We start from the raw sequence: 27,639 nt of genomic DNA, 5'->3' as shown, positions 1-27,639 counted from the left end.
CTGTGGTTCGATTGCTTCAAACATTTAGTAGAGTTTAACAAGATCGTCCTACCCGGAGGATTGCTTACCTGAACAATGAAAATCATTGAGCTCAATTCTCAGACTCAACTTGAGCGTCTCCCCACATACATGCTTCCTACCAGCCCTATGTCACGAGAGAAATCACGGGAGGTAGTGAGCATCCATAGATTGTTTGTCTCTGTGTGACTGCACTAACCTGTAAATAATAATGGATTTGATAGAGTAGCTTATATTCAAATGGATCAATGTACTTCACATATTACATAGATCATTGTGGCGACTAATCTACGCCACAATGTCCTACAACAGCAGTGAAATGAATGACTTAATTAATCTGAATTTAGAAATATTGACCAGGACATGAAGCCTGAACCACCAGTTTAGCCTATCCTCCAAACAACCTTCAACAACATTTATATAGCACTCTTTATGCAGGATATTGTGCGTGTGCGTGTTACCTCCCCATGGGAAGAGGGGGAGGTAACACGTTCAAAGAGGTAGATTTTCAGTTGGGATTTGAAGAAAGATAAGAGAGTAAATGTAGAGGGACTGAGACAGGGAATTTCAGAGATATGGGGTGTCAGGTCAAGAATACAACAATGCAGGATTCCCTGATCATTGTACCGGACTGTCAGCCTATGGAAAGAAAAGATTATGAGCTCAGGTCCTGGTTTAGAACATATTCCCAACCTATCTTGTTTACATTTGAGGAGTAAGTAAGTATCAAGGCTGTTTCAGGGATCTGATTTTAACTAGTAATTTTAATAAACTTGACTAAAGAATGACTGACAACATTAACGTCAGGTTCAAAACACAAAATACTGCAGGTGCTGGAAATCTTGAGACAAAAACAGAGAGAGCTGGGAAAACTCAGCAGGTCAGGCAGCATCTATGGAGAAAGGAAAGTGAGACAACGTTTCGGGTCCACGACTCTTCGTCAGAACCATCCATAGATGGTTTGTCTCTGTGTGACTGCACTAAAGTGTAAATAATAATGGATTTGATATTGTAGCTGATGAAGGGTTGTGGACCCGAAACGTTGATTCACTTTCCTTTCTCCATAGATGCTGCCTGACCTGCTGAGTTTTCCCAGCTCTCTCTGTTTTTATTAAAGTATGGTTATTACCCTCTTGGTTGCAGATTTAAGTTTAAGCCTCTGAACAGTCGCTGATTGTTGACTTGACCTGGATTGGGAGGTTCTTCCTTGACAGAGAAACTCGTGTTTATCAGTCTCATATGAACATGAGTTAGTCCCCCTTAAAAAGTCAATTAATCTATCTGGAAATTCCCGAGTAGCCCGTTGGGCATGTTGTGTTGTCCATTGTTGCCCTCTGCAAGGAGACAGCTAATTGATCCACTGGGAGATTTTTTGCCTCAATCCTGTTCAAATTGGAAAGGCGAGAGTTTCCATGACTATCTACAACATTTTATTTATGTCATCTGAAACCCATTCCAATATGTTTTTCTTGAAAATGCGATCTAAAAGTTTTGATAAGGGGGCCAGATGCCTACATGCATAGGACACTGTAAATGTGAATGGCTTCTTGTAACCATATTAGTGTCAATTTATGAATAAACAAGTTACTCAAATGTGCTTTAAAAACCCAGGCTTCAGTGAGAAAAGAACACAGCATTGAAGGCAAATCATATTGCCCAGACAACCACTTGTGTACCACAAATGCTCTTGAAGTGGGCAGGACTGTGGCCCAAGGTATTGATTCTGCTTTGCAGAATTGCATAGCTTTAAAAACAAGCTTTTCATCAGTCCTGCACCATAAACTTGAAGAGGTGTTTTTTGGAGACCGAGTAATCCGAATTTTGTTAAGAATTGACAATCCAAAAGCATCCTAGATGTAGGTTTAAACACACTTGATGGGCCATAATGCTATCTTTCGCAAAATAAGTAGGACATCCTTTCGGCCGAAAGGATGTTTAGCTCCAGGAGTTAAAGATCTAGTAAAAGAACTAGGAAAGAAAAAAGAGCCCCTTATTTCTTTTTCTCTTTGCAGTCATTGTTGCCTCTTTCCCCCCTTGTCAACCCTCAATGCTCCATACCCAGACCATGTTTCATTTAACATGGGAGACTGTGAAATAAAGGATCCTTGCACTTGGGAGGATGTCTAAAGCATTTCACAGGAACGGGTAGAAAACAGAGAGTAGGGATAAACGGGGCATTCTCGAATTGGCAGGATGCGTCTAGTGGAGTGCCACAAGGACCAGTGCTTGGGTGTCAGCTATTTACAATTTACATCAATGATCTAGACGAGGACATTGAATGTAACATATCTAAATTCGCGGATGACACTAAACTAGGTGGGAGAGTAAGCTCTGAGGATGTCGCAAAAAGATTGCAACGGGATATAGATAGGCTGGGGAGTGGGCGAGTAGGTGGCAGATGGAATTGAATGTGGGGAAGTGTGAAGTTATTCACCTAGGTAGCAAAAATAGAAAACCAGATTATTTTCTAAAGGGGGAGAGATTAGATAGTGTTAGTGTTCAGAGGGATTTGGGTGTCCTTGTACACCAGTCACCAAAAGTTAGTTTGCAGGTGCAGCAAGCAACTAAGAAGACAAACGGCATGTTAGCGTTCATTGCAAAAGGTTTAGAGTACAAGAGTAGGGAAGTCTTGCTGCAACTGTATAGGGCTTTGGTGAGACCGCACCTAGAGTATTGTGTGCAGTTTTGGTCTCCTTATTTAAAAAAGAACATACTTGCCCTAGAGGGGGTGCAGTGGTTAGTTCCTGGGATGAGGGGACTGACCTATGAGGATAGGCTGAATAAACTAGGGCTGTATTCTTTAGAGTACAGAAGAATTAGGGGAGATCTTATTGAAAATATAAGATTCTTAAAGGGCTGAAAAAGTAGACACTGAGGGTCTGTTTCCCCTGGTAGGAGAATCTATAACCAGGGGTCACAGTCTTAAAATTAAGGGTCAGCCTTTTAGAACAGAGTTGAGAAAACATTTCTTCACTCAGAAGGTAGTGAATTCACTACCCCAGAAGGCTGTAGATGCTCAGTCCTTGAACATTTTCAAGATAGATTTTTTAAAAATAGAGGGATTAGGGGATATGGGGACAGGGCAGATAATTAGAGTTAGGTCAGAAGATCAGCCATGATCTTATCGAATGGCGGGACAGACTCGAGGGGCCGAATGGCCTACTCCTGCTCCTAATTCTTATGTTCTTATGAACTCCTGTGAAGATTCAAATCTAGTTTTGGGCAAAGTATGTTTTCTTATGAGTTTACACTTAAATGTTTGCTGTGTAAAAATGTCATTCATGTGGCGTTGTAAACTTTATATGTATTGGTGATAGTCTCATCCTTTCTGATTAGGTATGTGTATTGAGCAGACGTAGGATCACATCTCTCCTTTTTTGCTAAAAATTTTACCTAAGTTTAATTTATAAAAGGACATTGCAAAGCTCTTGTTTCTAGAAAGCTTTAGTTTTCTGTGTACAATACATAGAATCTTTGCTGTTTATTCTGCAGACTTGTCAGTGAATCACTGACAAACAGAATAAACAGCAAGAGAGACAGCACAAATCGGGCTGGTGCCCTCCTGCTGACATCACTGGGAGGGATAGTCTCTGGAGTATTGTCATTCGTACCCACGCTGTAGAAATGTGGCAGTTACGAATCTCAGTGGACTTGTTCCCCTAAGATCTGGGAGCTTTGAATGTTTATTTAACATCCTTAGGATCGATTGCGCAGCCAGTTATTTAACAAATTTAAAAAGCAAAACAGCCACCGAGGAGATCTCATTGAAGTATTTTTCTTAGTTGTAATTAAATAAAAACTCTCCCTTTCCCCAGTCATTTGTGCTGCTGGGGCTGCTGTCTCTTAATTGTGTGCATGTCCTTGTTTCATACTTCGCTGTCCTCTCTACCAGTCAAAATTGAGAATTCAGCTCACACCAAAAGCCACATATTACAGGAATAAGGAGATGTGTGTGACGCAAGCATAGCAAAGCTCTTTGTGTATTCCCTGTAGCTTAACAATTTCCTATTTGTTTGTGGAATTGAGAGTCAAGAAGGTGTCGCCTGTAGTATGTAGCCTAACATTCTGAATTGCAAAAATATTAGATCTGTAACATGTGCAATTGCAATGACTTTGCTGAGGAGATGAATAATGTGATGAAAACCTTAATGAGGTTTGAAACTGTCTGCACTGGCATTGATGTAAGCGGGTAATAGAGTACAGTAGTTGATTGTGATGGCCTTGAAGCTGAACAAACAGTGGTGTGATTCACTTAGCGGAGATGCAGAAGAAAATACTGTAGGAGCAACTGTTCGTACGGTAGGTGCAATGCCATTATGCACAGGATTGTTAATATTCTATACAAGTGTGTGTCACCTCGGTGAAACACTCGCCTCTGTTGACCTTATTGTATCTCTAATGTAGTGCCTTTGTAATCCGAAACATCCTCTTGCTATAATGCAAAGCTTCATAGAAATGTTTGAGGTATAGTGTTGACTGAAATGTAAGATAGGAACTGTGTAGAATTTCCCAACAGGACCGTTCAGAAAGCATAAATAATACAAAACAGTTTGAATTAGGAAACGTAAACGCTTGGGAGTGTGTGCAAGGCAGAAGCATACTCTTGGGGTTTAGATGATCAAAAATCCCAGGATTTGCTCTTGCTATGCACTACATCATCCAAATCCCTTGTGAGTTTACTGCCTCATAACAAGCTTCAGCCGTTGCTTTCTATTTATAGAGATTTACTGTAATTATGTGCAGTAGTTACTATGTATTATATAAGTACCATTGAGATGTAAATGTGGTTTGTTGTACTTTGATGCAACCCTGCACCCGAAAATAAGCAAATAAAAATATGTATTGCTGAATAGGAATTTATGAAAATTATGAAAATGACAACTTTTTTGATCTCAACAACTCTCAGGTTTCCGCATGATATCAGTTTGAAACTAAGTTTAATGGTGCTTTACATGATGAGAATTAACTTTGCTAGTTTAGTTGCCATATTTATTTCTGCACTGTTTTGAAATTATACATAAATTGATTTATAAATAGGCTTTATAAATAGAGGCATAGAGTACAAAAGCAGGGAAGTTCTGCCTAAACCTTTAGAGGTCATTGGTTAGGCCTTCGAGTATTGTGTCCCAATTCTGGACCAATTCTATCACTTTAGGAAGGATATCAAGACCTTGGAGAGGGTGCAGAGGAGATTTATAATAATGATAATAATCCTTGCATTTCACGTTTTCTCGACGTTTCAAAGCGCTTCACAGAATAGACTGTAAAGTGAATTGACCATATATTTGTGGGTGAAATGCGGCAGCCAATTGCGCACAGCAGTGTCTTACAAGGCAAGTGCTTACAAGGCAAGTGCTCTAACCACTGAGCTACAGGACTCCATTTACCAGAATGGTACCAGGGATAATAATAATAATAATAATAATCCTTGCATTTTGATATAGCGCTTTTCACGTCGGGAGGACGTCCCAAAGCGCTTCACAGAAGACACTGTAAAGTGAATTGACTGTATATTTGTGGGCGAACGCGGCAACCAATTGCGCACAGCAATGTCCCACAAACAGTCATAGATTGAAAATGACCAATTTATTATTGTTTTTGGTTTTGGAGGGATTATTATTAGGCTCTGTGTGGAGTAAGGAAACTTGCCCAAGGTTTCGCCCTCTGCCTGGAATTGAACTCAGGTCTCTCGCTTGCAAAGCGAGTGCTCTAACCACTGAGCTACAGGACTCCACAAAGGATGAGGGACTTTAGTTATGTAGAGAGACGATTTAGTTATGTAAGAGAAGCTGGCCTTGTTCTCCTGTGAGCGGAGAAGGTTAAGGTTTAATAGAGGTGTTCAAAATTATGAAGGGTTTTAATAGAGTAGATAGAGGGAAACTGTTCCCACTGGCAATTGAGTCGGTAACCAGAGGACATAGATTTAAGATAATTGGCAAAAGAACCAGAGGGGAGATGAGGAGAATTTTTTTTACACACAGAGAGTTGTTATGGTCTGGAATGTACTGCCTGAAAGTTTGGTGGAAACAGATTCAGTGCCAACTTTCAAAAGGGAATTAGATAGGTACTTGAAAAGGAAATATTTGCAAGGATATAGGGAAAGAGCGGGAGAGTGAGACTGATTGGGTAGCTCATCCAAAGAGCCGGTACTGGCCCCGATGGGCCAAATGGCCTTCTTCTCTGCTGTAATATTCTATGATTCTATTCTATGATAGCAATTTGAAATTTTATTTCAGGAAATCTAGTATGAGCCATGGAGGATGGAGGAAACGATCTGCCGATGGGGATGGCTGGAGAGAGTGGGTATGTAGAGGACCATTTTTTTTTGTCAATTCTAAATGATTTTCATTTGTTAGTGAAGTTGTCCACCACTTATCAGTTGTTTAATCAAGTTCATTAAGTCTGGCATCGCCTGCCTTAGTCTAATATAGAGGAATACTATTGTCAAAATTTAGTTTTTTTTTGTTTATTGAGTTATTTTGGTTAAACACAATATGTCAGGCTTTCTCACTGGGTAGCACTCTCGCCTCTGGATCAGAGGACTGTTGGTTTAAGCCCCACATCGGGACTTGGAACTCATGTTGTGTAGGTTGACACTCGAGCAGTGCTGAGGGTGTGCTGCCTTGTTGGAGGTGTTTCGCCCACAAATATATATACGGTCAATTCACTTTACAGTATATTCTGTGAAGCGCTTTGAGACGTCTAGAAGACATGAAAAGCGCTATATCAAATGCAAAGATTATTATTATTATTGTTTGGATGAGATATTAAACCAAGGCCCTAGCTGTCTGTCCAGTTGAATGTTAAAGATCCCATGATACTATTCAAAAAAAGAAAGTAGTTTCTCCCCCTTGTCCTGAGCAGTGGTCCCCCAGATAAAATTTACTTCATGGCTGTTTGTGGACATTGCTATACGCAAACTGGCTGCTGCATTCACCCACAAAATACACAGTTATACCACTTTACAATACATGTCCTGTGAAGGGCTTTGGGATGTATTCCTGATGTGAAAGGCACCATACCAAATGCAAGTTATTATTATTAAAAATGGTTTCAGAAGAAGTTAAGCTAAAGGTTTGTAAACAATATTTTCTGAAATTTTTCTAGGGAGGTTACATGAATGCAAAGGTTGACAAGCTGGAAAAGCAGTTCAGATCAGATGCTCCTCGCGAACAAGAAAATGAAGGGACATCATCTTGCATTTTCAAAGGAGTAGCCATTCATGTCAATGGTTACACAGGTATGTGGCTTCAAGATAACACTTACCTTTCATAAAATTTTGATAATATCAGTTAAGGTACCTCAGTGAATTAAAATTTTCCCGAAAATCATGCAAAAACAATTTCAAAAATTAAACTCATCATTTACAAAACGTAGGTTGCCAAGAGAAATAATAGTTTGTGAGAAATAAAATACATTTACAGTAGTACTTTTGCTGCTAGGGCCTAGAATGCTATCTAATCTATAAACCCGGATTTTCTTAAAGCTTATGGATGAAGTTTTGTGTTTTAGATCCATCAGCGGATGAACTGCGACGGCTAATGATGCTTCATGGAGGCCAGTACCATCTGTACTATTCCAGGTCTAAAACCACTCACATCATCGCCACCAACCTGCCAAATACAAAAATTAAAGACCTGAAGGAAGAAAAAGTGGTTCGACCTGAGTGGATTACAGACAGGTCAGTTACAATAGAATTTTTATTGTCGCATTCCTATTTTTTGGGTGAGTGGGAAAAGTATACAATAAATGACTCAGCTATCTTTGTCCAGACCGGCTTTCTTGCTCGATAATACTTTTGTTAGCAACAGGCCAAATTTTTAAAGGAATGAAGGACATCTTGTGGAATAAATATATATTTACATGTAAACTGTCACAGGTGGCAGTAGACTACCAAATCTGTAATTCATTGGATGTAACACGCACAGGCTCCCAATAACATTTTGTATTTACTATTATAACATTTTGATTTGTTTAAATTTCAAAATGTTTTGTGTAATAGTAAATACAAAATAAGTTGTTTACTTACTTATACTGTCTTAGAGAGGAGAGACTCAATATCTATTTGTTACAAGCTAACCGACCAACCTTCTTGTGCGATGTCTATCCTTCGCTCTTAAGCATGTTTCTTAAGCATGTTTCTTAAGCATGTTTCTTTAAGCATGCTTCTTAAGCATGTTTCTGTTCTATGCTGTTATGTAGTTGTGCTAGTCTTTAATATGCTTTGTTGTACCATCTCCAAGGTTCAGGTTTGGAGGAAACTTGAAAAATATCTGTATTTGGCTGGTGCAGTTTATATGCAGTTTATGATTATCAAATCTTGACAGACTCGCAGATTATTTTGGGGAGTATAGTATCAATCTGAGGCTTCAAACACCTGAAGGTGAACATCTTTTTATCCAATCTTAAAAAGTTAAAAGTGATACTCCAGTTAATATTAATATACTGCAGACTGCATTAAACATTTTGTACATTAAATAATCATCAGGCGTGGTACGATTTGTATTTCATTATAAAAAAAATTAGACATGATATGTAAAGAGCTGCTAATTTCATTGAGTCAAGTATTTATCACCATCAACTTGGGTAATTTTCTGAGTTGTAAACACTTAAAGCCATTTCCAGTGTAAGATAATATATGATTGATTGCGGGATTTATCTTTTATTGGGTTAATTTCTATTTATTTTCACTGAACATTGGGCACGTTTGGTTCTAAAAATAGATTTTAACATTTCATGTTTTAAAACTGCACAAAACTAATCCATCTGTATGGTAATAACTTTGCAGATGTCAAAGCTCCTTACTGAAATTTATTATACATGTGTTTTTAATTGCATTGATTCAGTATTCACTATTTTGACAAAGATTATAAATTCCTTATGACAGAAATTACTCTAAAGAAGTTAAAAACTGTCTTTAAAAGTTGTTTTAATGGAAAGAAAGAACTTGCATTTTTATAATACTTTGTGTCAAAACTCATTCAATTGTAGTGATCGATTTTGTAGGGAAAGACCAGCTGTTTGCACCAGCAAAGTTCCACAAACATCTAGGAAGTATATAACTTATTAATCTAGATTATTGTTGGCCAGGACACTGCAAAGGGACAAACTCCCTTTTCTTTGAGCAGCATAGGATCTTTATTATCCATCCAAACAGGCAGGCAGAACCCTCCCGACGTGAAAGGCGCTATGTAAATGTAATGTTGTTGTTGGTTTCAAATCTCATCTGAAAAGTGTCATTTCCAACAATTTTACACTCCCCAGTACTGCACTCAAGTGTCATCTTGAATTATGAGCTCAGGTCCCAGTGACCAACTGAACTAAATCGATGCAGCTGATACAAGTTTGAAACTCATTAAATATACTTAATAGAATAGAGCATTGAAGGAAGCTATTTGGCCCATCAAATCTGTTCTGGTGCTATGGAGCTATATGAACTAAATTGAATTATGTTAGCCCTATATCCGTCCTTTCTATCAAAGATAGAAGGCATCACGTCATATCTGGGCTGGATTCATAAAAAAAGCCCTAGAAGTGGAACATTGGTTTGTAGTAACCTACTACAAACATACTACTGTATGCCAGTCAGTCTCCCATAATATTGTATTCGCTTAATGAATATGCATGTAGCAAAAGTTGAAAAGGTAGTGAAAACATTTCTGTTGAGCTAAGTTCACTACAGAATGTTAAAGTCAGTTTTTATACACAAAATAAAACTCCAAATAAATGAGAGAAAATGGTTGGAGGGAAATTTGACACATAAGAACAATGCAAGAACATGAAGCAGGTTGGTGCATCCTTAGCAAAGGCTCCTTAGGATTGAAGGAGGTCACTGAGGTAAGAGTGGGGCAAGACCTGCAGAATCAATTCTGCAATGTTGCTTTTTATGCTGTATTTATGAAGTCCAAAGTAAAATGCTGGTCTGGATTTAAAGATCAAACAGTTATATTTGTGTCGTATTTATCTATATCCTATGTTTTAATCTTACATAGTTTTGTATGTTTTATTTCTCTTATTGTCCTTATTTTTAAAATCAATGCATCATTTTTTATATAGGTCTATACCCATTTATTTAATCGTTTACTTGGGAGAAGAAATAGTATCCTTTCAGATTTGTTAATGTCTCATTGTCTTTAAAGTTTGTTTATAGAGAAAAATGGATTCATGTGTGTTTTGATTTATTGTTACAGTATTAAAGTTGGCCGCCTCCTCTCCTTCAAACCTTATCAGCTTTATACCAAGCAGTCAAGTGCACAGAAAGGTTTGAACTTCACTGTCAGCAAACTCGAGGAACCCACACCAGGCCCTAGCAATATTCATAAGCTTAATAAAAATGTGTAAGTACTTCAGGGACAGCAATATGTTGAGGTATAATTTCCAAACCAGGGATATTTTTTGTGGTATGGCATCTTTTATGCTACTGCTCAAATCACTATAGTTTTACATTTATTGGAATAAGTTGAAGACTAACTGGCAATCAAATGAACTTTGACTAACAGTTTCTTATCTGCACAAAACAGTTTTAGGTAAAGCATTCAAGATGTCATGGCATATTTTGTTTTTTTTATTGCATTATTTTGCATCTTATGGATCTGAAGATTTATTCTACTGAATAAATGTATTCCGTTGAGATGGCGAGATGGGAAACAAATGGTTATGGTAATATCTAACCTTGAAAATCCATTTGATATATAGGCTTTTTAGTTTTTTGATTGACATGTGGTAATGACTTCTGTGAATCAGATGTATTTAGAAGTAAATCTCTTCCTTCTCCTTTCAGGCATGATCTTTCATCAGAAATTAAGCGGTGGACTGGGGCAGTCCCTATGCAGGATCGAGGCAGGTAGGTCAAGAATAAAAGAGATTTGATGACATCAGGAGGCCACTGACATTAATCTGTTTTTGAAATTTTCATTAAAAATAGGGCAACTAAATTTCCTCACATTTGAGAATGTTCAATTGATTTCATTAACATTTCTGGTTTCTTGATGAGAGGAATGTCATTGCCCAAATTTCTTGACTCGTAAAGAGGAACTTGTAGAATAAATAGTGGGCAGCTTTGGTTTACCCCATGGATGCTGAAGTGTGTGCTACAGAACATGGCACTTGTTTAATTGAGCACATACATTGTGGGTGCAAGTTGTGTGGTGTGTATAAGATGCAATGATCTCTGATGCTTTGTTCTAGGAGTCTTACCAACAGCCAAGATGGAGTTAAATGCAAAGAGAAAGGAAAGAGAATGAGCATCAATGGAATGAATCGATGGGGCGAGGAGAATGAGGTGTATGACCTCATGGAATTGGAGCATATCTTTCCTAATTTAAACAATGGAATTCATAGTCGGGAAGACCACTTTTCCTTTTACAATAATAATGAGCTCAATTTTCATAGTGCCTTAAAAAAACAGGATTATTCAAAACATTACAATGAAACTTTGTGGGAAAAGGAGCCTCCACATCTTACAATGCTGGAAGATGAAAATGATGACTGTGAAATGGATTTCAAAAACTGTGAGAAGCAGCTGGCAGAAAGTAGTACTTTGTTGTCCAACTGCTGTAGGACTGTTGCAACTACTTCATCAAATGAATGTTTTAAAATAAATGGAACTAATAATCCTGTTGTTCAAGGGATGCCACAAGCAAATAATACTTCAAAGCCTTCACCCAGTAAGGCATCGTCTCTCTGGTCTTCAAGACCTACCGATCCTAGTTTTATATCTGAATTTTATGCCCGTTCAAGATTGCATCATATAGCAACATGGAAAAGTGAGTTTACGGAATATGTGAAGAAACTTCAGAAACAAAGTACTGGTGTATATCCAGCTAGGGAAAAGCTCAAAAGGATTAAGATGGGAAAACTTCAAAGGAATCTTTCTTTTACAAACACTCAAGGTAAGATGCTACTGAGGGGAAACACTGTGTTGTCAATAGGATTTCAGTAAATCATGAAAGAAAGTGATATTTGTGCAGTTGCATTTGTAAGATTTTTTCCTTACTAGAATCTTGAAACACATAATGTTGGACACGTGAAATTTCTGAACTACATTCATGTCAAGTGTGAAAAACATCCAATAGTAGTCATACAAGAGCATTTTTAACTATGTAAAATTAGGGTGAATAGCTGGTAGTTACAATTCCGTCATTAGTGGGGATGGGAACAATTTGAGATGCAGGAGGGTATCTAACAAGAAAGGTGTTGTTGGCATATTAAAGCACATTTGGTTAAGTGTTATTTTTATTTCCGTTGGTTCCCAAACAAACCGGCAATGAAAACACAGCTGCATTTGTAAAATATATATACATGGAACAGGAAGAAAAGTGACAATCTTAAACATCTTCCCATCTGTGTTTCTGCAATTTACCGGGTAAATGTTAGTTTTTATTTGCATCTTAGTTTGAATAAAGTTAACAATATGTACTGTATGTTAAAAATCAAAGATTTTTCTGATCTGTACTGACATTGACAGCCATTTACCATTTGTACCTGTGAAAAACATGATTGAGATTAAAAGCACACACAAAATATAATTCGTAAGTGGGGTCTCCTGGGAGCTGAACGGGCTCCAAGGTGACAAGCCTGGCAATGGAATGTCGGAATTGAGTCAGCCCTCTGTGGCTGTCATGGTAGTCAGTCCATATCCTGAACCAGGCAGGTTCTCAGTATACCAGGGCACTAGTGATAACAGCATAGCCCCATTGGCAGGACCTTGAAGGGCAGACCAGTTACTGGGGGCAGGGAGTCATCCCACTCAGCTCCTGTTAATCCTGCAAGCTAAAGCACTAATGGGTAGGGTGCTCCTAGCTGGACAAGCAGTGGGAAAGCTTGCCAGACACAAATATCAATGGCAAGCTACGCGGTTTTAGCTGGTTAGACTCCAGCAGTACCACAACACACACTCTGGGGGCAAGCCTTGGCTCTTGCCAACCTGCGCCTAATATTTCCAGAATTAGGCAAGCAGGATGCGTCACTCCAGGGAGAGAGTGCACATTCCATTACAACAATCCATGTGTAGGTGGGATGCATGGAAATCTCAGCTTGGTTTGGATACTCTTAAGCAGGTGATGGGTTTCCGCATGTGTCAAGACATCCCGCAGACCAATAAAAAAACACAAAATATCCTGTCTGAAACTGTGATACCTATGGTTAACTATTGGGGCATTATCAATCCTGAACTAGTAATACTTGCCAAAATGCCACCAGTGGATTTAAAATCTAGCAAGCAATATGAAGTGCTTCTCTAACTCACTCTGACTACAATGTGGTGTTTTCTTGCAGGCGCTATGAATGTTATGGATCCTCCTAGACAACAGAATTGTATCATGCATATTGATATGGACTGCTTCTTTGTGTCAGTAGGCATTCGAGATCGACCAGAACTGAAGGGTTTGTAAACATCAAGAATTTTGCAACTGGGTTGGATGACAGAACTGTGATTTGTGTAGAGGATCAATGCCATTTGAACGTAGTTTTTAAGAATCCCTGAATATTCTTGCTGTGTTGTAGATCCAAGAAAATGAATCTTTCAGGAGATCCCTGGTCTATTATTTATGTTAAGACAGCGCCTTTCAGCTCTAATAAGTCAGTTTTGGTTGATTTTTATTTTCTTGAAAAAACTTTGAAATACTTTTTTTAAGAAAACGCCCCATTTATGGTACAAAAAGTATTCAGCTTTGTGGCCATGGTACAAGTTTACCAGTTATCACTGCATTGATAAGGACCATTAAAGTTATTTTCTACACAGATTTTCTGTGCTGTAAATCTTTGTGGTTTCTAAATTCCATTTTTTCGGCCAAATTTATAAGTTTTTACATCTGAAGTTGCCCAAGAATTGTCATCTGCTCCTCTACCATTTCTATTGTTGAAAATTTTCATCCACATTAAGGAACATTGGGAGTCCTGTGAATACCATACGCAAATGTGGTGTGTGATGGCTGTGTGGAGGATCATTTATTGGCTTCTATATCTACATAATCATCATTATCTTGCTTACCTAATCCTAGAAAGTATTCGGCACAGGTTGGATACTGAGGTGCATTTAGAATACGTGCCTCTGCTGCACATTCAAAAAAAAAGAAAAAAAGAGTGGTCATTCAATTCAATCCACGACTGTTTGTGGGACACTGCTGTGCGCAAGCTGCCGCGTTTCGCCCACAAAATACACAGTCAATTCACTTACAGTATATTCTGTGAAGCACTTTGGGACGTATCGAAGACACGCTAAGGCGCTATATCAAATACAAGGATTATTATTATCCTTTGCATATACCCAAGCCCATCTGACTGCAATGCTGGTTCAAGGAATGCAGTGCCAGCTCCATTAACACACTCAAAAGCAAGTTCTGGTATTGGGAGCCAGTGGGAGCCTGGCGAGAACTGGGGAGATGTTCAGGTGAGGATATGGGCAGTGGAGTTTGTGAATTCATTTTCAAGAATGATAACCAACTAGAAATTGTACAAAATTAATAGACTTAACAGCTGATCATACAAATAAACAATGTGCTTTTAAAAAGGAAACTGAGTAGAGAATATCAAATTGTATCTTTACAAGTCAAATTATAATAGGTACGTTTGTTCTCCCTCTGTTATACAAAGCTCCTTATCTTTACGTGTTTCACCACCAGAGGGAATGTACATTTTTGAAAAGTATTGAATAATTGTAAGACTTGCTTTCATCTGCTGAGATTGTCGAAATTAATTAAAAAAGAAGCTACCTTAACTGCAAAATAGGTAGGATTGGCAGCATTTCTTTTCATATTTCTGTCCAATTAACCTGCTCAGAGACTACATATTGAATGAACTCATTTCAGAAAGGAATCCAAGCAAGTGAATTTTCTTTCTTGATTCTTTCCCCCACACAAACAAAAAAGCATGTGAGACTTCAGCTAAAAAGGGAAATTTCAGATAATTAATTTGTCCCATTTCTGCATTAGGAAAACCTGTGGCTGTCACCCACAACAGAGGGCCAGGTCACGTACCTATCCGACCAGGTGCTAACCCACAGTTAGAAATGCAGTACTACCAGAGAAGGTTCATGAAAGGCAAGGCTGGTGAGTATATACTGTTAGTTTGTTTAATCTATAAAGGTTTAGTTTTCAGTTTGCACCAGTGGAATCAATATTTGCATGTGGTGTCATGGAGTGCAGCCTTATTGTGCTCTGAAGCAGAAGTGGCAACCATGCAATTAGTGATAACTAACTTCCAACTATTTTTGCTGTTATAGGATATTTTTATCTTCATTTTAATAAAAGTTGAGATCAGAGATATAGTCCCCCCCCCTCTCCCTCACCTTGTATTTATTTGAATTTTAGCAGATGTAGGATTACCAGTAGGGTGTACGTAGTAGTAAAGGTTTCATGACAGGCCGGTCGAAACTAAGCCTGATTGAAATTCCTCAGTGAGATGTAAAACCAATTTATACAGTCAAAGCTTATTATAAACAGCTGTAGTTGTTATCATTTTTATTTAGTCTAACTTTTGTACCGCTAGATTTGAGTTAATCATAAGTAGCATGTCAAATAGCAAGGTTACCAATATCTGCAGTCTGCAGCACTTTGATATTTAGAAGCAAGAGCATTCAGTTAACTTGATAATTATGTTTTGGAAACTGAGCACTTTGAATGCTAAATTGGCACAGATCCACCCCTAATGTTTGATATCCAGACCATTTAAGAGCCCTGGACACAAAATGCTCATCACTATTTAATTGTCAAACAATGCTTAGAACTCACATGTCCATGTAGTAGTTTCTTTCTGCTGGCTGATGGCCATGGTGCAGATGAATGAATAAAGAACTAAAATGAACTGTACATGCAAGCACATTGTGAGCAAGAACATGTGCACTATTTCAGTTGATCTGCCTTCTGTTCAGTTATAATAATAATAATGTCTTCGAGACATCTCAAAGCACTTCACAGAATACACAGTAAAGTGAATTGACTGTATATTTTGTGGGTAAAACGTTATATGCGGATCACACTGCTTCAATTAACAAATTAAATATATAAATGTTCCTTTAGCAACCATTTTGCCACCAATGAACGTTCCCCTCCAATCCAGTTTCCGCCCTTCCAACAGCACAGAGACTTCCCAGGTCAAAGTAACCAGTGATGTTCCCGCCATCCGCGACCAAGAGTCCCTTTGCCACCTTATTCTCCATGACTTCTCTTTGATTATCCAATGCCTTGGTACATCGTCCCAACTTGAAATGCGCTATACAAATGTAATTTTGTTGTTGTTGTTCTCTGCCACCTCAACACCGTTGATCATTTCTTGTTCGCCATCATCTCTTATCCTCGCTACACCTCCATGGCTCGGTCCTTTCCTGGTTTCACTCTTACCTTCCCAGTGCCTTCAATTTGTCTCCTCCTTCACTGTTATATGGATGTTCATCAGGGCTCTGACCTCAATTCTCACCTTTTCACTATCTGTATGGTGACATCTTGGTGGCATCATTTGTAAACTTCAGGCCCACTTCCACATTTACACAGTTACATCCAATTCTATCTTTCTAACTCTACCTTCAATTCTAAGACTATTAGTTTTCTGATTGATTACCTGTCAGACATCAAGTTCTGGTTGACTTCTAACTTGAGTTCTAACTTTCTACTTCCTCACCTTATCATTGACTTGCATGAATGCTTAGTGCACCCTCATGGAGTCAGGTGCGGAGCCTTGGTGTTTTGTTTGACCCTCAATTATCTTTCAAACCCTACATTTATGCTTTCACTTGCTCTGGCTTTCCTCAACACTGTCGCCTGTCTCATGTTTGAGAATTAAGATGAGCTTTCATTGTAGCTCACATTTGCCACAAATTTGGAAGTATGTGACACTGTTTTAGTAAATTCCTGTTGCGCACAAATACGTTTTTTATACGCAGAATGTTACTACTGTCTCAGGGGTTTTAGTGAAACAGCCAGCAGCTGTTTCAAGAATTATTGATTTCTCAACATTAACTCAAAAACTTCAAAGAATGTACAGTATTCTTTGCTTCAGGCTGTGATTGTGATCTGAAACAAATTTCATATTCTAGAATTTGTTATTTATTTCCCCACTTCCCTCCCAACGATAGTTGAACCAGACTGAACAATTTTAACCCTGGACCAAATTCTAAGAGAGGAGACTAGATAAATTAAGGAGCTAACTAGTGAAAGATTTATATTCTGATTCTGGAAAATCTTTATATAAAGACTATGATGATTGCATATAATATTGACAGATTTCAATCTAAAATAAAGATATAAATATAAAACTTTACAAACCCTTTGATTGCTAATATAAGGAAATTATCCTTTTGTAATTTGGGTCAAGATGATAAATATAGAGTGAAGACTAAGAAGCAATAATAATACTTACATTTGATATTGTGCCCATAACATCAAAACATTTCAAAGCGCTTTGCAGGTAATTTCTGTAAAGTGTAGGCAGCAACCAATTTGTGCATGGCACTGTCCACAGCCATATCCAACTTATCTAGATTGTTGGCTGCAACACTGAGAGAAACTCCTTTTTGAATAATGTCATGGAATCTTCAATGAACACGGCTTCCATATGTGGGACTTTCATTTCTGGTTTGAATACTCCTAAACATGGTGATGAGTTTCTGCATTTGTCTAGACACATTGCTGACCAAAAAAAAATCATTAACAAATACTTGAACAAACAGACAGGCCATCAATTTCCTCTGAAAGAAAGCACTACTATTAATGCAACACTACTGCTGTGTCAGCCATTGATTTTGAGTTCAGAGTCCTAGCATGTGGCTTGAACCCAATACTCTGAATTCAGAAACAAGTGTGCCAGTAACTGAGCCACTCTTTGTGATAAACAAGGCATAATGTAGAGTTTAATATTGCAATGAAAGAACAAGAACTTATGAATTTCTACTTTAATTGTAACAAAGATAACTTACATTTGTTCAGTGTTAATCTAACATTTTGTTCTTATCATAGAAGAGAAGAAAGTGCCTGATAAATTGGATTGTAGTACCTGGGAGAATCCAGGAGCTACCTGCACGAATGGCATCGACTTGGATATGGCATGTTTCTCAATGGCAGAAATTGCATCATGTAGCTATGAAGCTAGGTAACTAAAGCTACCTAATTTGAGGGAAAGGTTACACATCTAATGTACTCTTTGTTGCACTTATTTTGCTAAAAACAAATTTGAGAGGGAGTGTTATTTGTAAATCTTATCCATGCACAAATTATAATATTCTTTAGTATCCATGCTCTTTATTCACTGAAAAATTTACTTTAAAAATAACTTACTCCTAAATAGCAGCCAGAATCATTTATTTTTGGGTCAGCTGTGTATACTGACGCACATGGAAATCTAATGCCACACCATGCTTAAGCATATCCAAACAAAACTACTGAGAGTTTGTCTGATATGGAATATGCACTCTGTTTACCTAATTCCGGAAAGTTCAGGTGCAGGTTGGCAAGAGTTAGGCACTTAGGCACCACTGAGTGTGCATTGGGGTACTGTTGGAGCTTAACCATCTAATACCAACCTGCTTGCCATTGTGAACACTGGTAAGCTTTCTGCTGCTTGCATGGCGAAGACCACCCTACCCAGTAAGGGTTTGGTTTGCAGGGTTAACAAGTCAAGTTGGAAAAATACCAGGCACCACTGATGGTCTGTTCGTCTAATTCCTGTTAAATGAGCCAGGCTGACTAGTTCATCAGCAGTGCCTGTGGATGTGTGAAACTGTTTTCATTGTCATTTTTTTTTCAGACAGGCTGGTATTAAGAATGGCATGTTTTTCGGACAAGCAAAACAGCTGTGTCCTGATCTTCAGCCTGTTAGCTACGACTTTCAAGCATACAAAGAAGTGGCGGTAGCCTTGTATGAAACACTAGCAAGGTATTATGATTTTCGCAACATGTAGACTTTAGATGCTTGAAGTTCTCACTTAAGTTCTCTTAAATTAATTTAAAATAATAATTAAAGTTCTCTTAAAATTAAGATTGTTTTGATAAAGTCTTAATTTGGAGCCCAGTTTACAGATTTTTGGGATACTTTTGTTTTTGATTGAAGCAAATAACAACGATGTTGGACATTTATCATGTTCTGACTTGCAATACTCATTGTCACTTTCAAGAATTCTAAATCAGATATAGCAAAGGTTCAAACTTAGTTTACTTTTCTTGACAGTTGGGTTGAAGTTCTATTATTTCTTACTGAAATTAAACTTTCCTTAAGGAAACTTGGAGGCACAAACAGAATTCTGGCTAATACATGGAAATTCCACTCCAGAAGTGGTTCAGTGTGATATACTTCCAAACTACTCGATATCATACCAAGTCAGTGGAGGAGTTCCTACAGCCCAGTATCATTTGCCTCTCCCCATTCCCTTCTATTTATTTTATCTTTGTCAATAATATGGTACAAAATAACCATTCACTCACTTTGCGCTACAGATATATCCCACTAAATTTGAGCTAAAATCTCTCAAATATGTTGCACTTTATATTTTTGCAGGTATTAGAGAGAGGCTTTCATTTTATTAACCTGAGGGGACCTGTTGGGAGGTTTATAAGATTTTGACTGGGATTCAGAAAGTAACCCCAGAACAAGATCCAAGGCCACAGAGCAAAAGGAAGTTTTTCTTTATTTAGAGGGTTATTAATGTTACTAGGAAAGGTGCTTGAGGCCAAAACACCGCACCTGTTTAAGAAACAGTGTGATGCTGACATGGGAGGACATTAGTGTGGTATTCTGAAAGGATGACAACAAAAGTGCTAAATGGCCTTCTTGATCTGAACTTGTTTGTGAATTTGGACTGAATCTGTTATAACCCGAATCCCTGCAATGAAATAGTGCCCTGATCCACAGTTTATTTTTATTGCTTTGTTTCAAAGGGGGCCTTGTGTAAACCAATCTATTATGTTATGAATTCCATGATTTTAATATGAAATAAATCACTTTGCTTTTTAATCTGTGTTTAGCTATACTCATGACATTGAAGCTGTCAGTTGTGATGAAGCTCTTGTAGATGTTACGGCAATTCTTACAGACACTAGACTGACACCCGATGAGTTTGCAACGATTATTCGCTCTGAAATCAAAGAGAAAACTAAATGTAATGCATCAGTTGGAATGGGTATGTATCTAAACCCAATTAAATATGCTTTTAAATTGTGTTCAGTATTGTACAATGATAGCATTTTATTCTGAAATTATTTAATGCATTCAAGAATATTAAATATGTACTAGGTTTTGTTTGAAAAATGTGCATGGTTGTACTCTGCAACATTTGAAGAGGTTTACCTTAAGATCAGGGACCCAAATTAGTTCTTGTTCATTGTCTGGAATGTAAGATTTTACAGAATTTGGAAAACCATCTACAAGTTGTAGAAATCTGTTTTGTAACTTATAGATTTTATGGTGAATGTTGAACATTTTTCTTATTTCCAAGGATAGTACAAAGTAACCAGTAGGCAGACTCTTAGCCATGTATTACTCTAAATCTCCATCCTTCGGATGAGACTTTAAACCAAGGTCTGCCTGTTCAAGTGGATGTTAAAATCCCAGGGTACTTTTTTAAAAGAGAAGGGAGTTTCTCCCGGTATCCTGGCAAACTGTATCCCAAATAAATTAGTCACTCACTCCATGGCCATTTATGGGATATTGCTCAGTGCAAACTGGCTGCCGCGTTTTGCTCACAAAATATAGTCACTCTGTCTTACAGTATATCCTTTGAAGCAGTTTGAGAGGTTTCGCTCTAAATCAAATGCAACTACTCTTATTATGTAAATGGAGATATACAAGAATTCCACAATATTGCATCACTTTAACGCTGGTGTTGTGTTCTATAGGATCGAACATTCTGCTGGCCAGAGTGGCCACGGGTAAGGCCAAGCCAGATGGGCAGTATTATTTAAAACCAGAGGAAGTGGATGATTTTATCAGAGATCAACTCGTGAGAAATCTACCAGGTAAGCCTATTTGGGTGATGTGGACATTTTATAGGTTTGACCTAACTTGTAAATGTCATACATCCTGAAGTATTAAAGGATAAATCTTTTTCCTTCATAACTACCCTGATTTCTGAATCAAACTGTTTCAAGGGGAACTAAACCCCAGCATTAGTCACTTCTTTAAAATGTCACCTTGTTATCTCTCATCAATTATTGTGACAGTTTCCTCTTCCTCAGGCCAGACTTGGCTCACTTATTTAGCTTTGGCCAAGATTTAGCTGCGAAAATAGGAAAACATAAGTAGTATTGTTTGAAAACCATAAGGCAGGTCCCATTCATCCTGGAGGCATCATCACTAAATGATTCTCAATGTTTCCTAGCATCCTCTTCCTCTGTGGCGATCCCAGTTGGTGACCTCAGCAGAGCATTTACTCTTGGCTGCAGAGGAGGTATTCACAAGAAGCTGACTCCTGTAAGTGTTAATTTAAGAAACAAAAAAGACGTAACCACTTCAGATTCAGTGTGCCTCCATTTCTGCTAAAATCCCACCTTAATCGCAGTGGCAAGAAACACAATGTAGGATTTGTTAGGGCAAAGTTGTAGTCTTTGGACCATATATCATTTAAACCAATGCACAATATAAGACATTTTATTTCCTTGTAACATTCAAATAAAATTTATATCGTGTCAGTTTGAATTACATGGCAATATCTCTGTAACAGTTGGAGTCTTGAGATTATTACGGTCATTGAATGACCTATTTTGTACATTTAAAAATTCATATTTTAAGGCAGTGATACATTGTGAGATTTGATGATGTGACTAACTAGGATCAGCTTTTTTTACATTAAATGTAACACAATATAAATTTACCCCATCTAGTTGGAGAGAATATAAATATCAATGAGGTGTCTCAAAACATTTTATTCTTATTACTTCACTGATAGCCTGCTGATGACCTCCCTTTCCAGTTCTGCAAACCAAAGTGGGCTGCTCAGCTGTTAGTTTTCTTTTAATTACTATTTTCAAATTTATAAATTAATAATAACATATTCAGTAGGTTAAAACCAAGAAATCAATTTACGTTGATGTATAAATTGAAGTCTGTCCCTTTAAGAAATCTAGAAAAATAAATGTAATATTATTAGTCAGTTGTATTTCCATCCTATCAATAACGTTAAAATTAAAGTGATTGATGGTGGTTAGCCGATATTGATGCACTTATTTGCACATGTGTAGAACTCTCTTAAGCCTCTATAGTAAACAGATTTGGGAGTGCATCAGTATAAATCAGGCTTTCCATTTGAGGTTTTTCTGTAGCTGGAAGCAGTGTCTCGACATTGTCTCTTGTTTCTGCAGGTATTATATATGTTGTGTAATCTGATTAGTTTAAAGCACTTTATTCTCTATATTCTAATATCAGAATTTGTTGAAATTGAGGCACAAATTAATTTGGATACATAAAAAATTCTAAGACTTAGGATGGGTGTCATGCAGATTTGTTCATACACAATGGGCTTATCCATGCCTTCAGTGTACTCACGAACCTGCGAAAATATCAAGTGAATAGAGTACCCAACTTCCTAATCTTTGGGAGCTGTGGTTCCACCAGTTCACTGACAAAATTCACAAAATTCACTGCCATAATTGGGACATCCTAATAACTTACTAATGTTAGATTCCAAGCTAAAATTCTGGAAGTGACAAGCCAACCATGAACTGTTTTGTTTAACAACTAGATTGTCCTTGGAATATCTGAACATGTGAACTACTTGCCAATATGCCAGATGCTCAGTCTGGGCCGTTATACACTGAACCTATTTTTTGCAAAGAGTTTGGTTTGTTAATGTTTCTGAGCTACAGGTCCTGTCTGGAAGTCCAATCAGTTCTGCTGAACATGTCTTGTCTGGTGAATGTGTATTGCATGGATGATGGCTGTCTGTCTTCCAAAATTTACTGTAATTCTTGGTTTCGATGTTTGATTTTGTCTATAAACCCTCCACTTTGTATTTCACAGTTGACTGGGTATGGCTTTTCAATTTTTTCTTACCAGTTTTTATCCTCTTAATCTCCTGTCTTGCCTTAACTCCTTCTAATAAATAAACATATCTCCTGAGTAGAGCTAATTCAATTTTCAACATTTCTCCTGTTAAAGTGCACAAACTATCAAGATATCTGAAACAAGTATTTATATCTGAACATTTTTTTACTTGTGAGTTCAAAGCTACTTGCCTACTGACTACAATAATTAACATTTAATGTGATTGCATCCATCACTTGAGAAACTGAAACCCTGCATTCAAAATGCTTAGACATTTCCTCTGTTGAGGCAGACTGTATTGATACCTTTTAAAACATATTCCAAATAATTAATCACACCTATTACATAAAGGAGGGAGCCAGTTATCTACACTAATTAGATCCAGCCTCATCGCGGATAATAATATTCCTTAAGGATAAGGAAACTTTGTGTACAATTGTTCATTACCCAAAAAGCAAATTGTCTACCATACTAACCAAAAAAATCCATCAGGAGTTATACTGTCACTATGGTACAAAACTGTGCCAGCCCTTCTCTTTCTCCCATTCTCTGACTTTTATCTTGTCTCTCACTTTCTTTGTACCTCTTTCTCTGTCTCTCTGTGTCTTAATTCTGTACTGTACCTGCAAAAGATTATTAAATAAATACTTCTGTGCTGCTGACTCACAATCACTCTCTGCTGATGAATCACATTCCTAGTAATCTCATGGGCATGCACACAACTGTTTTTATTTTTGCTGATTTTGCTGTTTTGTGTTCACTTTTACATTGGAGCCCAATGCTGAGAAATGCATGTGTGGATAGTCAGTTTGCAGGATTCTACTGTATTGAAAAAAAGCTTCTTTTCAGATACTTAACAATCTATTCTAATCTTTTAGAATGGAAACTTCCAGTATTGCCTTCTGTGTAAACCTTCAAATTGCACAAAATGTGGTTAAACTGTTCGTGAAGATACAGTCTGCTAATTTGCTGAACGTTACCGTTTCATCTTTATTTTTTTCTTTATTAAGTCTGCACCTTGAAAAAATTCAAATGGGCAACTTGATTTACTTTGCAGAACAATATTGAATAATGTAATTTTGTGAATCTATGATGTCCTAATATGTCACCAGAGTGGTTTGGCCCATCTATCTGACTCTTAAGTCTATGTCCTCTTGTTCTATTGTCTTGATGCATCCTAAAGTATTGTTCTGGGTTTACTTTTTCAATACCATTTGTATCCGTTGCTGTTGTCCTTATTCCTGTTCAAATCACAGTTGCTGGACACACTAGAAACTACCTTTCAATGAAATGAGATTAATAGGCTCATATTTGTTTGAATGGCTTGTTGGTTTTTTGATTACCAATTTAGTTAAACTCATTTGGTTGATCAGGATAAGAGAGGGACTTATTGATGATAAATCACAAATCATTGCTTTGTCTATAAATGGAGCGAACTCCCCGGTGAATGCTAATAAGTGCTCCGAGACACTGCCCTGCATGAAGGGCGCTATATAAATGCAAGGTGCAGTTCAGTGTTAAATATCCTTGCTTGTTTTTCAGAGTTGCAGGTCCTAGCATGTAATTGTTTTCCTTGTTCATCCCTTTTTGCGTTGCATTTATAATGTTGTTTGCATTGTATTTAGGAGTTGGAAGGACATTGGAATACAGGCTGGCATCTTTGGGTGTTAAAACATGTGGAGAACTTCAGCAACTTTTGATGCTTAGGCTTCAGAAAGAATTTGGACCCAAAACTGGCCTTATGCTCTACAGATTCTGCAGAGGTCTGGATGATAGGCCAGTCCGAACAGAAAAAGAACGGAAATCTGTATCTGCTGAGATCAACTATGGTGTCCGGTTCAGTCAGGTAAAGTACTGGACAACATTTTGTTTGTAATTGATTCTACGAATTTGATATCGTTCAACTGTTGCTACAAATCTACAGAGATTTTAAACAAGCAGAGTAGGGTGGAACGCAGTATTTATCCACTGGACTGTATTCTAGATCTGACTTTTTTATTGCATCTATAGTCTGAATTATAGCTCCAGAGTAGCACAGGACTAAGAATTTCCTGGCTCATTTTCCTTCCAGAAAGTTTAAGGTATTTTGCTGTGTTCTTGTGTAAAGAGCTTTGAAACATTCTCCATCTGTGAAAGACGCTATGTAAATGGAAGTTGTTGTTATTGCTGTTGCTGTGACAGGACAGCTGTTATCAGAAAATTGTTTAAGGGAAACACATGTACATATTTTATAGAGCAAACCTTTTAGTGAAAATTATTCAGGTATTTAAAAAACTTTCACTTTTCATTTCAATTTTTAAAGCTTACATAACTCTGTGTTAAAATGTATATTGGAAACTGGGTGGCACAGTGGCATGTGGGGCTTGGGTTAAATCAAGGTTAAATTGATGAATCTCCTCTGCTCTGATTGTAGGATTACATTTTGACAGTCTCATCCTAGCAGCACTTCCCTTAACTTAATACTAAATAAGCAATTTCACTTAAGAAGATCCTGGATGATGTGTGTAAAGTGGAAGAATTTTATACTGGTGCAATAGGGAGTGCTTTTCTGTGGTTTAGTCTAAGGCAGTTTGTCAGACTAATTAGAGGATAACTTTACTCTGCATTCAACATCTGGAACCCTAAATGGGAAAGCACTGGCATTCCTCACCTTGATAAAAACTGAATTCCCCACTTAAAAATGTCACATGGTATGAAGCATCACAGAAAGAGAAATAAAAATGTTATCCTTTGCCATTGAAGCTGCAAAATATTTTGCAGAGAAAGATTAAATTGATTAGAAAATAATCAATTGATACACCCAATGTATCACAGAGACGCTTAAATCAAAATATATTTACATCAGGCAGGTCAGGGCGAAACCTTGGGCAAGTTTCCTTACTCCACACACCTAATAATAATCCCTCCAAAAACCAAAAACAATAATAAATTGGTCATTTTCAATCTACGACTGTTTGTGGGACATTGCTGTGCTCAATTGGCTGCCGCGTTCGCCCATAAATATACAGTCAATTCACTTTACAGTGTGTTCTGTGAAGCGCTTTGGGACGTCCTCCCGACGTGAAAAGCGCTATATCAAATGCAAGGATTATTATTATTATTATTATCAAATATAGCTCAACTCAGGGTGGTCTTCAAAAGAAGACATGACTATAAATAGTATATTCTATTCACGATTATGCATGTAATCTTTTATTGACATTAAAATTAAACGCAAAATTTGTTTAATTCTATTTAATGCTACAGTACATCTGTGATCATGCACTGATAGTACGATCTAGGATAGGATAGCTAAATGAATATTGGAAATCAAACAAGGTTGTTCTCAGCAGTGTCAAGTACTAAAGAACAGAAAGACAGAATAAAGTATATATATCAAGCTTTGTTTGTCTGATGTCACCAAAAAAAATTACCATGTTTAAGAGTATTCAAACCAGAGTTCTACATATACATGGAAATGTTGTATACATATGCATTGAAATTTTTCATGTTTCTATACGAGGTGAACATTTTATTAGTCGGACAGCAACATTTTCTTGTCTTCTCCCTCTTCTCTCCCTCTCTTTCTCTTCTCCCCTTCCTTCTGCACCCAAAGGCCAAAGAGGCTGAGTCATTTCTTCTTAACCTCGTTGAAGAGATCCAGCGGAGACTGGAAGCATCTGGAATGAAAGGGAAGCGATTGACACTAAAAATAATGATGAGAAAAGCTGGTGCTCCAACTGAGCCAGCTAAATTTGGTGGACATGGAATTTGTGACAACGTTAGCAGGTATTGTAATGTGTAGACTGGTCCATGGAGAATAATAATGTGTATTATGCCAGGATATTAAGATATAACTAGCTTAAATGAAGTATGTTCTGTCATGGAGCTGGTATTTTATGCCCAATACTCCCTGACTATATTTGGGGGGGTTTCAAGTCGGGAGGAATCATAGAATCATACAGCACAGATAGAGGCCATTCAGCCCATCCAGCCTGCGCCGGCTCCTAAAAGAGCAATCCAACTCAATCCCACTGACCCGCTTTCTCTCCATAGCCCTGCAATCCTATCCTCCCCAAATACCCATCTACTTCTCTCTTAAAAGTTGTTATTGAATCGGCTTCCACTACCCTTTCAGGTAATGCATTCCAGATCTGAACAACTTGCTGGGTGAAAACATTTTTCCTAACCTCCCCTCTGTTTCTTTTAATAACTATCTTAGATCGTTGTCCTCGGGTTACTGGCCCACATGCCAGTGGAAACAGTTTTTCCCGGTTCAACCTATCAAATCCTCTCATGATCTTGAAAACCTCTATTAAATCCCCTCTTAATCTTCTCTGCTCTAGGGAGAATAATCCTAGTTTCGCTAACCTCTCCTCATAACTAACGTCCTTCATTCCTGGTACCATCCTGGTAAACCTCCTTTGCATCCTCTCCAATGCCCTAATATCTTTCCTAAAGTGCGGTGCCCAGAACTGAACACAGTCTCCAACTGCCTAACCAGCATTTTATAAATATTCAACATAACCTCCTGGCTTTTGAATGCTGTGCCCATATTTATAAAACCTAGTATCCCATATGCTTTTTTAACTTTATCTATCTGTCCTGCCACCTTCAGAGATATGCTTATGTGGACCCCCAGGTCTCTCTGTTCATTTGCCCCTTAAAGATTGTACCATC

At 37.7% G+C, this 27,639-nt stretch overlaps 1 protein-coding gene across 1 annotated transcript in view; it reads left to right on the top strand.

Moving 5' to 3' along the window:
* The window catches only part of rev1 (REV1 DNA directed polymerase), a 67,546-nt gene that overhangs the window by 12,116 nt on the left and 27,791 nt on the right, over nucleotides 1–27,639 (top strand). Inside the window, exons 2-15 of the mRNA XM_007885372.2 lie at nucleotides 6,255–6,321; nucleotides 7,126–7,258; nucleotides 7,531–7,699; nucleotides 10,209–10,355; nucleotides 10,799–10,861; nucleotides 11,206–11,909; nucleotides 13,294–13,401; nucleotides 14,949–15,065; nucleotides 17,967–18,099; nucleotides 18,754–18,882; nucleotides 19,968–20,122; nucleotides 20,838–20,957; nucleotides 24,606–24,826; nucleotides 26,576–26,748. Coding sequence (XP_007883563.1) covers nucleotides 6,265–6,321; nucleotides 7,126–7,258; nucleotides 7,531–7,699; nucleotides 10,209–10,355; nucleotides 10,799–10,861; nucleotides 11,206–11,909; nucleotides 13,294–13,401; nucleotides 14,949–15,065; nucleotides 17,967–18,099; nucleotides 18,754–18,882; nucleotides 19,968–20,122; nucleotides 20,838–20,957; nucleotides 24,606–24,826; nucleotides 26,576–26,748 — 2,429 coding nt within the window. The 5' untranslated portion in view covers nucleotides 6,255–6,264. The remainder of the gene's footprint in view (nucleotides 1–6,254; nucleotides 6,322–7,125; nucleotides 7,259–7,530; nucleotides 7,700–10,208; nucleotides 10,356–10,798; nucleotides 10,862–11,205; nucleotides 11,910–13,293; nucleotides 13,402–14,948; nucleotides 15,066–17,966; nucleotides 18,100–18,753; nucleotides 18,883–19,967; nucleotides 20,123–20,837; nucleotides 20,958–24,605; nucleotides 24,827–26,575; nucleotides 26,749–27,639) is intronic.

Source organism: Callorhinchus milii, unplaced genomic scaffold (genome assembly GCF_018977255.1).
Source record: "Callorhinchus milii isolate IMCB2004 unplaced genomic scaffold, IMCB_Cmil_1.0 Scaffold4, whole genome shotgun sequence".
Lineage (NCBI taxonomy): Eukaryota > Metazoa > Chordata > Chondrichthyes > Chimaeriformes > Callorhinchidae > Callorhinchus > Callorhinchus milii.
This window is presented reverse-complemented; position numbering and strand designations above follow the sequence as displayed.